General features: G+C 34.4%; 1 protein-coding gene across 10 annotated transcripts in view; it reads right to left on the bottom strand.

Moving 5' to 3' along the window:
- Nucleotides 1–14929, bottom strand: part of Bru3 (bruno 3) — a 651773-nt gene that overhangs the window by 132198 nt on the left and 504646 nt on the right. For 6 of the 10 annotated variants that reach the window (XM_026627538.2, XM_026627695.2, XM_026627772.2 and 3 more), the window contains one exon: nt 12602–12727. In XM_026627538.2, the coding sequence (XP_026483323.1) occupies nt 12602–12727 (126 nt within the window). Of the gene's footprint in view, nt 1–12601; nt 12728–14703; nt 14740–14929 lie in introns of all 10 variants that reach the window. The other 4 variants (XM_026628151.2, XM_064216060.1, XM_064216058.1 and 1 more) reach the window with 1 other exon arrangement.

Here is a 14929-nt window from a genome sequence, read left to right as displayed (position 1 = left end):
AATGAGCTTACACGTATATAAGCGTTATGTAATGCTCGTATGAGGCTTCGGTAGTCCATTGAACGTTATTAATTTACACAAAATATTACGTTACGCTGTGACAATATATTATGACTGATATTATATTTTCATAAATTATGTTACGATAGAGATATTTAATTTAATTCTTATATTATATTATGGATAAAGTTTTTAGTTATAAGTAAAGATAATATTTTTAATATAAAAGAAAAAAATTTAATATACTTGTACAAATTTAAGTGTACATATATCTTAACGTTTTAAGCATACATACTTACATCATACATTAACAGCCTGTAAATTTCTCACTACTGGACTAAGGCCTCCTCTCCCTTTGAGGAGAAGGGTTTGGAGCATAATCCACCTCGCTGCTCCAATGCGGGTTGGTGGAATACACATGTGGCAGAATTTTGTTAAAATTAGACACATGCAGGTTTCCTGACGATGTTTTCCTTCACCGCCGAGCACGAGATGAATTATAAACACAAATTAAGCACATGAAAATGCAGTGGTACTTCCTGGGTTTGAACCCGAAATCATCGGTTAAGATGCATGCGTTCGAACCACTGGACCATCTCGGCTCTTAAGCATATAAATGCCTTATACACAATCTTCACCATAAAGAAAAGGAGTAAGGATGATATCGAGTATGCGGCTTGTGTCTCTTTCTTGGTATCCAACCCAATTATTCCACAAACAAACAGTCGTGTATTGCCGTGTTCCGTTCTAAAGGGCGAGTGAGCCAGTTTAATTACAGGTCCTATAATTAAAATAATCTAGGTTACTCACGTCATGTCACAGTTCATTGTCTAGTGAAAGGCTTCGTCTAATTTAAGGATGAACCCTTACACATAAGTAACACATTTGATATTGCGACATAATAATTGAAGTGAGTTACGTCTTTATTAAATTAAAAAATGATACCAATAATAAATATAAAACGTAAGCACGTTGTAACTTAATAAATTAATTCCTGAAATGAAAATACGTTGCAAATAGTGATTCAGCAAACAAATCGGTTAGCACCGATACGGGTATTTGAATTCATCGGCTCATCAGAGTGACTTGGCTTACAAAATGCTTCTCATGCTACGTCACGATGACGTCACATCACGCTGAATTAATAGCCACTTGCGTTACACTTGAAACACGATTGTGTTGTTTGTTTAGCTTGTTTTCTATTAAACGTTTAAATTTAAGCTTCATAATTAAAGGTCGCAGTATATAATTAACATTTATAATATTTTGTTTAAGTTTTAACGTAAGCAAAACAGTTTCTAAATTTCAGTTTCATCATATCAAATTGTTCGTTGATATTTTGAAATTGTATTCAGGAAAAAGTTGATTAATCTCTTCAATAAAAAATTCATAAGTTCAATACCGTTTGTTCAATATTTGTTTTGTCGTATAGGTCTGCCTGTCCGCGTTATTTATTACCGTCTGACATGTGAGAATTTAATGAATTGCGCTTTATATGAGTCCAGTTAATTAAAACGCAGTCCTTAATTCTTTTATAGATATTTCATTAATACGAGAGACTTTAATTATAAATTTATCATTTTAATCGTCACGAGAACAAGGTGCTGTTTACGGGAATGACGTTGTTTTCATTCATCACGGGACCGTCAAGTCCGTTTCGCAGCTCGCTTATTGCATGAGAGGTGTTTGAATAATCCTCAGTTTCCACGGGGATCGTGTCATTACCGCGATATTGCCACGGTAATGACAGATAATAAATCGCTCCAGCGTCTGCGACACAGAAATGACTTCCTCTGGAATCGTCAGTCAGAAGTAGATAGTTATAATAAAATAATATTCATGAAATAGTTTTATTATATTACGAATATTATTCGTTATTATTTATATACTAAAAAGATATAATTTCTAATTAATTTCGACAATTTCCGGTTTAATAATAATAATTAATTATTTTTTCTTATCTAAGCTGTGCCTATTAATCTTTATGTTCTCAACATTGTTTGAAAATAATTTATACGCGGTCCAGTCATTCGACATCGTTGTAACTTCGCTCATTCTCCGTTCCATTGTTCCTTACGGGGGTTTTTCTATTAAGTACCTAATTAAGCCTCCCATTAATGGTGGGTCTCTAGTGGATCTCAGTTGTGAAGATGAGTTGTTGTTATTACCTTTACGACTATCTGGATTCGCAATCTCCGAGTCTTTAACGGCGTAACGATTAAACATAATATCGTATTAATAACGCATCCTAACATTGCACGTGTAAATTTGGGGTTATGATATATATTTTAACTAGTTGTTGCCCTCGGTTTCGCTCGGGTTTTAGGGATTGGTTGTCATGTGTTAGGCAAAAAAGTAGTAGTATGTCCTTCCTTGGAGTTCAAGTTCGGGTTCAGTCGTTTGGCAAAGAAAGAGCGACAGACACAAAGACAGACAGATTTACTTTCACGAATATGATAAATTCTGTACAATAAACCGTATGTTATATGTTTTTTATGCCTTGAAATAGTTTGCAACGTTTTTACATAAAATGCTTCGAATGTCAAATTTGCCCCGCTCGGGGCAAAGTTTAATGTAACAAGAGCTATAGCCGTTTGGGATAGGCCGGATAGGCTGAAGCAGGGACATAATACACCTCTTTACGCTATATACAATTAAAATAAAAAGGGTATAAGGAGCCAATAGGCTCTTTTACTTAGTGGGGCTTTGTGTAAGCCAGTATGGATAACCGCTCATTACATATTTTACCCCAAAACAATAGTATTTAGTAGTGTTATTTTCCGGTTTAAAGAGTGAATAAGTATTATATAAGCGACATAAAACCTTAGTCTTCCAAGGTTGGTGGCGAATTGGCCATGTAAGGAATGGTTAATAATTCTTACAGCACCAATGGTCAGTGGTGACGTCTTACCATTATAGGTTATCTGAGCTCATACGCCCGTTCGCCTATTAACAATAATATAGCCTTTATACAATAAGAGAACAAATAAATCTTAATCATGTATCTAATTTGTGTTTTAATTCATCCCAGGCTCGGTACTCAAAGAAAGCATTGCAAGGAAACCTGCGTGTCTCTGTTAACATTCTGCTGCATGTCAGTAGTTATTTCGCGGAACATTATACATGACTTGTTTTTATAACTTTATTTCAAAATTAAAATTTTCCTCCAATAAATAAAATAAATAATGGTCAATATGTTTTGATATAAGAGTCATGACATTCGTTAAAACACCTACTAATCCAAAATAAGCCGCTGTTCCATTTTCTTTAGTTGTATTCTTCAAAAACGGTCGTCTGTTTTTCTTCTGATCAATGATTTGATATTGAAAACTCCTAAAAATAAATAAAACAGTCTTATAATTTATTAACGTTAAGTTTTTGATAAAATATTTGTTTTAAAACAATAATTTAACGATGAAATCTCGAAAATTAAAGATCTCAGGGTAGAGGCCCGTTCGCTACAATATTTGAATAGGTCTTACAAATATTTTCGAGATTTGGGAGCGCTTGTGTTATGTTATACAGCGTGTTCTAGTAAATAACAGCAGAGCTGTAAATTGATGTTATTACAAAATTTAGATATAATTTAAAGTTTTAACGACTACATCACGTTAATCTAAACCTAAAGTAGCGTGGTCGGCGGATTTCCGAACCGATACGAGCTGGCAACCTACAAGAAAAGAGCGCACTCATTCCTCAAAGGCCGGCAACACACCTGCAAGCCCCCCGGTGTTGCAGATGTCCATGGGCGGTGGTAGTCACTTTCCATCAGGTGAGCCTCCTGTTCGTTTGCCATCTATCACATAAAAAAGCTGCAATCTTTTTGCTCGAAGAGAGAAAAGGGCTTGGTCTTTTCACGCTCACTAAGACAACTTGTAAGCATGGGCGTCACTCTTACTAATGCACATCGATAATAGTTTAAGGTGGAGGCGTTCGTTAATAAATAGATACTTTATTATAATAAAGTATCTATTTACCCGTTGACACAATAATCATATTTGAAAATGCCTCTGTTTGTCACTTTTTGGTAAACTATGTTCCCTACCATTGGGCTGATTACGACGTACGTGGCCTCGACTAACTCTTGTCAAAAACCCCTTAGTCAATTCTTACGATACTTCTGGGATAAAATATTGGAACGATTTCTTGAAATTAATTGTTCTAAAGTAAATAAATAAAGTATACTGTTATAATGAAGATAGATTCGAGGCTCGTTATTGGCTTTGAAATAAAGTGAACTTGAACTTTAACGCCTCGGTAGCAGGGAATGAAGATTTATGAGTACACAAATGTCAAATAAGTAGTACTGGTATCAAATAAAAATTCTCTGGGCGAAAAATTAAATGAATAGGTTTTGTAAATTATTTTATACAATTATTACAAGGGTTTCAATTTTAATTACAACAAATTTATCGTTTATAAAAATAGAATAATATTTTAGCTTTAGCATTTTCTACTGAGGCTCCGACCCTTAACACTGTTTCGCTGACATGAGACGGTCAATGCATTTTGTGTCCTACGACGTCCATTAAACCTTTCGACATCGTAACAGAGCAGAAACCTCGATATTTGCAAGAGAACTTTTAATTAACTCCTTGGATCAGAAATGTTCATGATATTGTATCATTCTAGACATTAAATGCAAAATTTCTTATGAATTTTTTTAATATAAAATGTTCCAAATACGAAAGCGGATACTTTATAAAAGGCAACACGCATATGAATACAACTTGTTGATTTACACATGAAACGCCCGAGGGCGTGTTACGTCATTACTATTACGTGCGGCGTGACGGGCAAAAAGCGGGCGTGATTCGACGTGTCAATATGCTGTAGAACTTGAGGTAATTTTGTTTACATATTTTTTTTACTATTTACTATGTATGGATTTTTTTTTACATATATGATTTTCTTGTAAAATATTTTGTAGCACTCGTGTAAAATCATAATGAGTAATAATCTAGTTTTAGTATTTAACGGGTGATCAATAAGTATTTATATATTATACGCGGTATCAAAGCTAAGTCGCTAAGTCAGGACAAAATAACATTATTTATTTATAACCAAAATGTTTATTATCACGTGTCATGCATCTGATTAACTTTTACCAAAATCAAAAAATTGTTCTTCTAAAAAAAGTGTACGTTAAATATTTTCAATGATACTATCATATAAAACAGTCTAACTTGTTGACTGTGGGCCGAGTAAGATTTATAAGTGAAAAGCCTCGTGGTCGGTTACGTCATCACGCTCACGCGCGCCGTGACGTAGCAAAGAACGTTAGTTGATGAGTCAGTATATTAGGACTTAAGTCAGATATTTCCAACGATATTTTCACTATTTAAGGCGTATTTTTAATTACACTTGATAAGATAGTTTCCGTTATAATTTTATGAAGTTCAATGTAATATTTAATTGTAGAATTATTTGTAACGTCTTGTATATAATATAATAGTCTATAGAATTATTCAAGCGACTTCTTCGATAGTAGCTGTCATATTCATAATATGTATGTGGTGACCACTATCGACGGGCTGCGAGCGATACAAACTGGATATAATAGTGAGATCGAGACGGCCAGTTTGCATCGCTCGCAGCCCGTCGATAGTGGTCACCACATGTATTTATAATACAGATTATACCGATTATAATTATGTATGTGCGTTCAAACACCATTTTAATAAAATTCGTGCTAATAACATTCACGCGAAGCTAAAGAGCCTATAAATACAATACATAAACCACAGCAAAGGCCGCTCTGATGTCACATTGTAATTGTATGCCAGGAACGCCGGGAACGCCGGTGCGCGGTTGATTTGCGGCGAACGCCGGCGTTGACGTTACGTGGGCGCCACGTCGACGTGAAGTCAGCGGACGCCTCTGACAGCTACGGAATTGCCGCGTAATGAGCGGCCGACTTTGAGGTTACTTTGCTCGTAGCGGTTTACAAAGCAAAAAGCTTACCATGTGATTAAAAAAAAAAAAACATTACCATAAACGATTAATTTGAGAAATTTTAACTGAACACTGGATCATTTCAAATTATCAAAAAAAAAAAAAAACTTTATTCAAGTAAACTGTCTCATAGTTTTAAAGCATCATCAATGAAGCGAAAGAGAACCAGTAAGATAATCGATCAAAATTTCATATTCCGAAAATAAATCAATGATTACAAACAAAGCAAAGTATCGACCTCGAGTTATTTGTTATAATTTTAATCAGTTCCTCTCAAATATTCATAAATCAAACTCGATTTCGAATTATAACATATTCACACCTCGCGACTACACGATATCTAAGATACCGCAAGGTACCGAACATCACTAACTTTTATTGCTTAAAGCAAAATACTTTTACATTTTCTTATAAAACTGTTGGGTTGAAATGTCCACCCAATCAACTAGACTCTCCTATAAGGAAACTGTTGTGAAAATTGCAATTTTAAGGTCGACGCTCAATGTTACTGTATTATTTATAAAGGTTCGAAACCTCTTAGATTCACGTCAGCTCTCGAAATATGGACCCGGAGTAGATAAGGTGCGGTGGCAATAAAATATCGCGAATCACTGCGTCACGATCGCGGGCCCTTGTCCCGATCAATGAGAATTTAATTTCACCACTCCACACACTCGGCTTTTCAGTTTTACATGTGACATACTGCTCTTGGGATAAACCATTTTAATATAATTTTCTTCTTTCATTTTCCTATAAATTTACATAACATTACATTAACAGCCTGTAAATTTCCCACTGCTGGGCTAAGGCATCCTCTCCCTTTGAGGAGAAGGTTTGGAGCATATTCCACCATGCGGCTCCAATGCGGGTTGGTGGAATACACTTATGGCAGAATTTCGTTGAAATTAGACACATGCAGGTTTCCTCACGATGTTTTCCTTCACCGTCAAACACGAGATGAATTATAAACATAAATGAAGTACATGAAAGTTGTGTGCGGCTTGCCTGGGTTTGAACCCGAAATCACCGGTTAAGAAGCACGCGTTCTAACCACTGGGCCATCTCGGCTCAGAATATATAAATATAATTTATTGAAAAACATAAAACTTTTATATTCTGTAGAAGCGTTTATACATTTGCTATCGTTCGTGTTTTGTTTTAATAGCAAGTTTAAAAAAATCCAATTATAGTTTTGGCTGAGACAATAATATTTGAATATATATCAAATCCAATGGAATATTTTGAGGAAGTAAAAAACCGGTAAATATCATATTCCTCTTCTACTTTATATTGGGTTATTTTTAATTATGAATAAGTAATCTAGTCCAATAAGGTAAATATAAAACAATCTTTAATAATTTAATTTAATTTAAATTTTAAAAGCGAGTTTTAAACATCGTAGACTTTTAATTATGATTAATTCCAAATTATTCGGAACCGACATATGTCCGAAACGTAGTCAAAACACATACAGTTGTAACCTCGTTCATTATAACGTATCCCTTACAAAGGACAACAATAAAAAGTAGGCATTGCCTTCCAACGATTATGTCGTGTGGAGTATTAGGTTCTGGATCGTGGAGTTTTTTAACTGACGCTCTGATACGGGTCCATACGGCATTACAAATTCGAATGGCATTTGTTTAGAAACGAGTGTTAAGATATGGAAGGGGGTCGGAAGTCGAGCGTAATTTGCAATATGTAGCAATTTTGTGATTTCTGTTCCGGAATTGCCGTGATTAAATTAGATATTGATATGAGCTGATATGGCCCAGTGGTTAGAACGCGTGCATCTTAACCGATGATTTCGGGTTCAAACCCAGGCAAGCACCACTGAATTTTCATGTGCTTAATTTGTGTTTATAATTCATCTCGTGCTCGGTGGTGAAGGAAAACACCGTGAGGAAACCTGCATGTGTCTTATTTCAACGAAATTCTGTCACATGTGTATTCCACCAACCTGCATTGGAGCAGTGTGGCGGAATATCCTTCAAAAACCTTCTCCTCAAAGGGAGAGGAGGCTTTATCCAGCAGTGGGAAATTTACAGGCTGTTAATGTAAATTAGATATTTGTTTCAGTGTATATTTTTTTATTTTAATACGAATGATATATATATATCCGAGTAGGTCTATGTGACGTAATAATTAATTGATGTAATGTGATACATTAAATTGTGGCTGTGGTCGTAAGGTATAACGCTTTTTAACTTTAATAGTTTATAAATATGTCGCTCAGCATATTTACCGAGATCACTAACAAACGATTTCTTTAAATGCGAATATAAATATGATTATTATTTTTAAAACTTTGTCTCCATATCAAAGACTGATATAATATTACCTCACTATTTATTAAGCTGTATTTTTTTAGTTAAGTATTTGTTTTACGTCGTATAACTTATATCATAAATAAAGATATATTAATCAAGAACTGTTTCTAGTATATTGCATAACCGTTAAGGTAATCGCACGGAATTATATGTAAATATCAGGTTATGATTAAATTTAGTCCTTCTGCGTTTGAAAAAGGGCTTTACCCTTTAATATAACAGGTCATTGACATTACAAAACAAAATATATTCGATGTTTATCGAATAAATACATTTTTGCTCCAATTGTTATCATAATCTTAGCTTGTTACGATGATACATAATCTAGTCTTTGAGAATCCTCAGCCACGTTCGAAAGCCGTTTGCTCCTGCCATTATCATACGTTATTTTAGAGGTTCAGACAATACGTCAGGCGACCTCGTGAGTCGTCGCTAAGTGTGAAGTAAATTGGCGATATTTTACGACTTAGCCGTTACTAGGGCTGTAAAGAGAGCGAGTTTGCGGCAATTTTACGATGGTTATACGCCGTGACCTGCACCCTTATTACGGTTGGACGAAACGATAACAAGACTAACGTGGATGGATGTTGCTACGGATTTCAGTATTTTTGGAAAATGAAGGTTATTCGCGAAATGTATGAATAATGTCGTCGGTGTCTTGAATTGAAATATTTATACGTTAAACTTCCTACATAAAGTTCAAGAAATGTTCAAATATTTATAATATATTTTAAAGTAAGAAAAATATTTCTGAGTGTTATACTGAAATATATTCAAATTTAATTTTCAAATCTTTTCTAATCCTTGCAGTTTCAATTTAAAGTTATTATATCGAACCCAGCGTTCTGGAAAGTATGTATAAAATAGAGTTCTGAATAAACCTCATTGTTCCAGAAATTTCGACATTTAGAAAGGTCTAGAATAAAACCAGTACGATCATTCGTGGTGAGTCGTAGTGATAACGCCAGAATAGAAGATTAAAGAGACTTTTATTGACCGTTACCGGGTTCTGTTACCGGTGAAAGTGATTTCGTTCCCCTTTAATTGTATAGGTAAAATACGCGGGTACTTTGTGGCTCGGTTCGGAGGAATTATGTTTTCTGTTGAAATACCGCGATTTATGTTACACTTAAGTACTAAGTATAAAAGTATTTGATTGTAAAAGAGTTTCTGATAGTAGACGCAATGTTTATATCCGGCGCATAAAAATCTTGCATTTAATATAAATGGAATAACTATTTAAAAAAATTATGATATCGGTAGGGGGACGAGCAAATGGGCCACCTGGACCACTTACCACCAGGATGGTAAGTGGTCTACCGCCCATTGATAATGGCGCTGTAAGAAATATTAACCATTCCTTACATCACCAATGCACCACCAACATAGGGAAATAAGATATTATAAGAATTGATATTTGATGTCAATCGTGTCTTTAACGACATTCTTAATTCCATTGGCGAATTTATTTTGTGATCATATAAGTATGTATTTTGAATGTCTTGCAAATATGAAGTTAAAATTTAGTTTCAAATGTTATATGTTGTCAATCTTCTTTTGGGTATTTCAGTCAATTTTTTTTTATATTTTTTTAAATGAGGTCTCCACGTAGACTTGTCTTTACAAATATTGCGCTGCACATAAATTCGACTTTGAAGTCTTATTTTTAACCTTTCAAAGAAATTTCACTGATATTATATGAAAAAAAAAAGTTCTGAATGCCAATGATACAATTTAAAACACCGTTTTAAAGCAAAACCACTTTAACTTATTAAAAACTTCAACGTATAAGTCGGAAAATTGTAATTAAATGTGGATTAAATGAAAAACTTCGACGCGAGAAGACTCGTAGGCATAATAGTAAAGTAGCCTTAGAACGTTTACTTTTTTCACAACTTCAAGTGTCAAAGACTGAAAGCGAGGCTGAAATTCCACTTAATTTATAATTAAAACGTCGACAGCGATAACGTTGAGGAGCTCATAAAAATGAGTTTATCGCACCGCGGCGCCGTACGTAATTAAAGAGAATTAACAATTTCGTCCTACATCTGTTGTACAATTGCTTTCATGTTAATAACTTTATCGTCCAATAATGACGGAGTAGGCAGTTCGGGCATAAAAAGTGTAATGTACATAAAGACAGCGCCGCTTAGGCAACTAACAAACCACGCAGCGTTAGCCGAGTTTACGAGCTCAAACTCAATTAAAATCCGACGAAATTCAAGCGAGAACAAAATGAAATTAAAGTTGCGTAGCGCCGAGACGGGCTGTCGCTATGTAGCTATGACGTATTACGTGGTCGCGGCTGTTTCAATTCGAATTAGTAGTACACATTTGCGTGCTAGTCAACTTAGGTAATTGTTGGCGACAGTCGAATTTAATATCGTTGCTTAACACGCCGCTTGAGCTTTGAATTGTTGTTGTGAATTGTTAACGCTTTTCTTATTTTATAATTGTGGAATTTGTATTAATAAAATGTATTCCAAATATTATTTGATACTATTGCATATACATTTTAGTTTACGCGTTTAATGTTTGTTACAAATTCATGTCACTGAATATATATTTAAGTTATATTTAAAAAAAAGAATTTATCATATTTTTATTCGTTTTAGTCTTCTTTCTCCTGATTGATATTTATTTGCATTCAATTATTTCTATTTACACAGTTGCTATTAAATTGGTAATATTTGCTTCAATACAAGCAAGTAATTGAAAATTGTTTAGGTAATTCCTAGTTTATAACTAAAATGGAATTTACCAACAACTTTTAAAAAACTAGTTTCAATTAAATAAATTACGTAGACGAAATACAATCAAAACATACGTCTACATGCCGTAGCTGAGTGCTACGGCAAAGTAACCGATTGTAGCTATCGCTACGAATTGACGTAGCACATGAACCTCGTACATTTAACACTAAAAGTATTGCAAATTACATTTAGATTTTCCTCATTTATTGATTATAAATAGATATTAATTATAATTAGACTGATTTTTAAATATTTACAACTATTTTATTACACGGAATGTTTAGATTATTGTACAAAGTCTGTTGACATACGTTTTTTTATACATTTTTTGTTTTGTTAAGACACATAACTATTGATATGATAAAAAATACGGTGTTATACTACAAACGTAGTGCTGAAACATAATATGGCGTGAAAAAGCAATTTTATTATAATGTATGTATTTATATGTTGAAACAGAATTGATATTCATAATACGGACTTGTAATGTGGAATGATGAATAGTAATAACTAGGAAAGAGAAACTTAGAATATACCGTGAGATAGAGGAAACAAAATACTGAACCTAATTCAATGGCGCTGAATGTCTATTATGGAATCTTAAGTAACCCAACGTAAACTCACAATCTAATAAACTTGATGTTAGGGCTTTGTGTAAGCAAGGATAGGTATAACCCACTTATCATGCATTCTAGCTCCAAGTATCGATATTTACTATTGTTGTTTTCCGACTTGAAGGCTGAGCCAGTGTCTACAGGTACAACGGGCGTAACATCATAGTTCACATGGTTGGTTGCCACCAATGTAATGTGCAATGGGCACCAATCTCAGGAAAGGTTAAAATTTTCAACGGCGCCGATGTCTGTGTGGTGGTGACTTCTTAAACTCAGGTGGCAATTCCCCGATAACGAATGACTTAAAAAATCATTTTCTTGGTTATATATATCATTATAATTTTATTATATATGTATAAGATGGGTTTTATAGTATATTATACTATGTATTATATAGTGTAATATTTAGCAGTAATTTGGTAATTTGCGTACTGCTTGTAAAAAAATAGAATAACACTTTCGAATACGTCTCGCTGATTACAATCTTCGTAATGACATGACAAATTTATGTTGACCTATGTCTTAATTAGACTCGCTTCCTATTGTGTGTCAAAATATATTCGGTTTTTAATTTTCGCGAGCTCCCACACGCACGAGGACAATAGAACTGCGTGGGAGAGAAATTTATCGTATCAATTTCTTACGTCTGATTACTTTGCGTTCGTGCGAATATTTCTCTTTAATATGCAACTTTCTGGTAAGGAAAAACATTACACATACCTTTCAAGGTGGCTTTAGTATAAATTAATTTTGACTTAACGGTATAATTAATAAGGTCCTTTAATTGGTTTAAGTGAATATAATTAAGTGATGAGTGGATGGTTCCTACCCAGACGGGCTTGAACAGAGTCCTACCACCAAACTATACCTTGGTTTATCCAACGCAACTTTAGCTGTAGTATTTCTGAAAGGCAAAGACAATAATATTTTAACAGTTATAAGAACTTACCTTTACTCGCACCGTCCGGGCCACGAAGTATCGAACACTCTTCTATTGTACCGAACGGCGTGAACAATTGACGCACATCCTCCTCAGTTTGTTGTTTGCTGAGCATGCCAACGAACAGCTTCCGATCTGCGAGGAGAATGGGGTATTAGTTGAGGTACCGTGCACACTACAGTGACACTGAGCCACACCACAAAAGCCCAGCGGTGGTGCGTGGAGCTGCGGACTTTAAATATACCGTGCTAATGTACCCCAGGAATTCGAAGTGCGACGGTGACGGGTGCGAGTGACGGACATAATTTGAAGTCATGATTTTGTATATATACATAAATATCTTAATTGAATTATCTAATAAACGTTTAAATATTGACACGAATAAATTAAATTTGAAAACCATATATAAAGTGCGACCCAGCTCAGCAGAAGGCCATTGAATTTTACACAAGTTGTTCTATCAATTAAACTTCGCGTCCACACGATAGCTTAGAAAAAATATAAACATGGTTTTATAACCTTTCGCATTATTACATATGATTTTATTGATATAATTTGCAGATAGTAAATCATGACTTCAATACAATAATAATATAAATTTTAACAAGGCGTTGGCAGTCAAAAATATTGTCGGTATAACAGTTTGCAAAATGGTGGGGCTTTTGAAAAATATGACACAATACATAATTTATCTGTTATATCGACGAATATCAAAAGGGTAACAATCTGATGACCAGCCAACGCCCTGTATGCAGGGCCCTCACCGCCGCCCCGACACGCGACCCCGCGCTTCACCGTTATCATACACAAAACAACAGCTTCTATAAAACACATATAACACACAGGTTTAGTCAAAATGAAACAACGAACATAATTCAAATCCAGACCAACACATAATTAGCACATTACACTAAATAGTGACTCTTCAAACGCAGAGGGTTCCGTAGGAATTTAAATATGCACGGTTAAAGGGAGTGGGCAGGGGCGAACTTAGGCACGATATCATACTACGGAAACCTCGAATACTCAATGAACGCGAAAGTAGATTTTTTGTAAACATTATCTGAGCGTTTGTCTGTCTTAATCAAGCGCGGCACCCAATACGTTTTCCTCAAACAACTAACTAATCTAGCGGCAGTTATCGGGCTTTTTAGCATTGGGCTTTATACATAAATCAACGCCATTTGAATAAATCAACGACAAAATAACAATAATACACTAATTACGTTTCGAAATGAATACGAAAAATAAAATATCTCTTACAGCACGACGATTACTAAGTGCAGAGTGAGCCGTTCATTGTTCAATGTCGAATCTACGAAAGTGGAGGCGAATGCTCCTCAACAATCACATAAACCAAATTTTAACGAATAAAATCGATAAACATTTACCGAATACAGTGCTCCATTTTATTTAACAGTATTAAACATAAATGTTATTATCGAAGTTAAATTGAAATCCATTGTTAAGTAATTCGTAAGTATAATATATTCGTTGACATATAAATTGGAACACTTTAATCACTTATAACAAAACCATAGTTAGTCGTACATTTATGTACATCTATAACAAACTATGACAGTATAACAGTCAAAATTCAAACAACAAAAAGAATATAAATAATAAAACCGGCTTATTTCACCACAAACTTTATTTCAAGCGCTTTGACGCGAATAATTAATTTTATTAATGTCGTTTAAATTCAATCCGGTTCTGTCCATTATCATAAAAGTGTAGTCTTCAACGTAAAGCGTTAGATCATTATACAAATGACATTATTGTTCATTTATAACGACGCTAAAAAATGTCGCTTCATAATTTGATATAATCAGTTATACTCACGAAATTCATAAACTTTTTTAAACGAAATAGCACATGATTAATTGTATCAAATAGAACTCGGCTCAATTAAGTAAAAACAGCGGAATAATATTCGATACAAAATATATAAAGGTGGTGAAATGGCCTTTAAAAATAAAAACAAACGAACGAGTTAGAAATCAAAATAAATTAAGCAAGGCTCCTATAGATTCGACGTGGAACTATCTCACTTCGCGCGCTATAGACAGACAGTGAACAGAACAGCCTAGGGCACGCACAAAACACGCTACCTTTATCCGCCTACGCGCGCTGTCTTCCCGCACCCCCTGTAACACAAAAACATGCTACACACGCTTACTCCACCGCTTGACTTCAGCACGATGTGTACATCACTTGAGTTGGATCCAGTTGGCAATCATTATCAGTGTTTTTTTTTTTTATATTTCATATACATATTTTACCTTATAAATATTCTGGATTTTGAAAATTGAACTTATAATTGATTTGGAGAGTGAT

The sequence above is a fragment of the Vanessa tameamea genome, chromosome 10 (assembly GCF_037043105.1).
Source record: "Vanessa tameamea isolate UH-Manoa-2023 chromosome 10, ilVanTame1 primary haplotype, whole genome shotgun sequence".
In the NCBI taxonomy this organism is placed as follows: Eukaryota; Metazoa; Arthropoda; class Insecta; order Lepidoptera; family Nymphalidae; genus Vanessa; species Vanessa tameamea.
The sequence above is the reverse complement of the archived record's forward strand: the minus strand, read 5'-3'. Positions and strand labels throughout refer to the sequence as shown.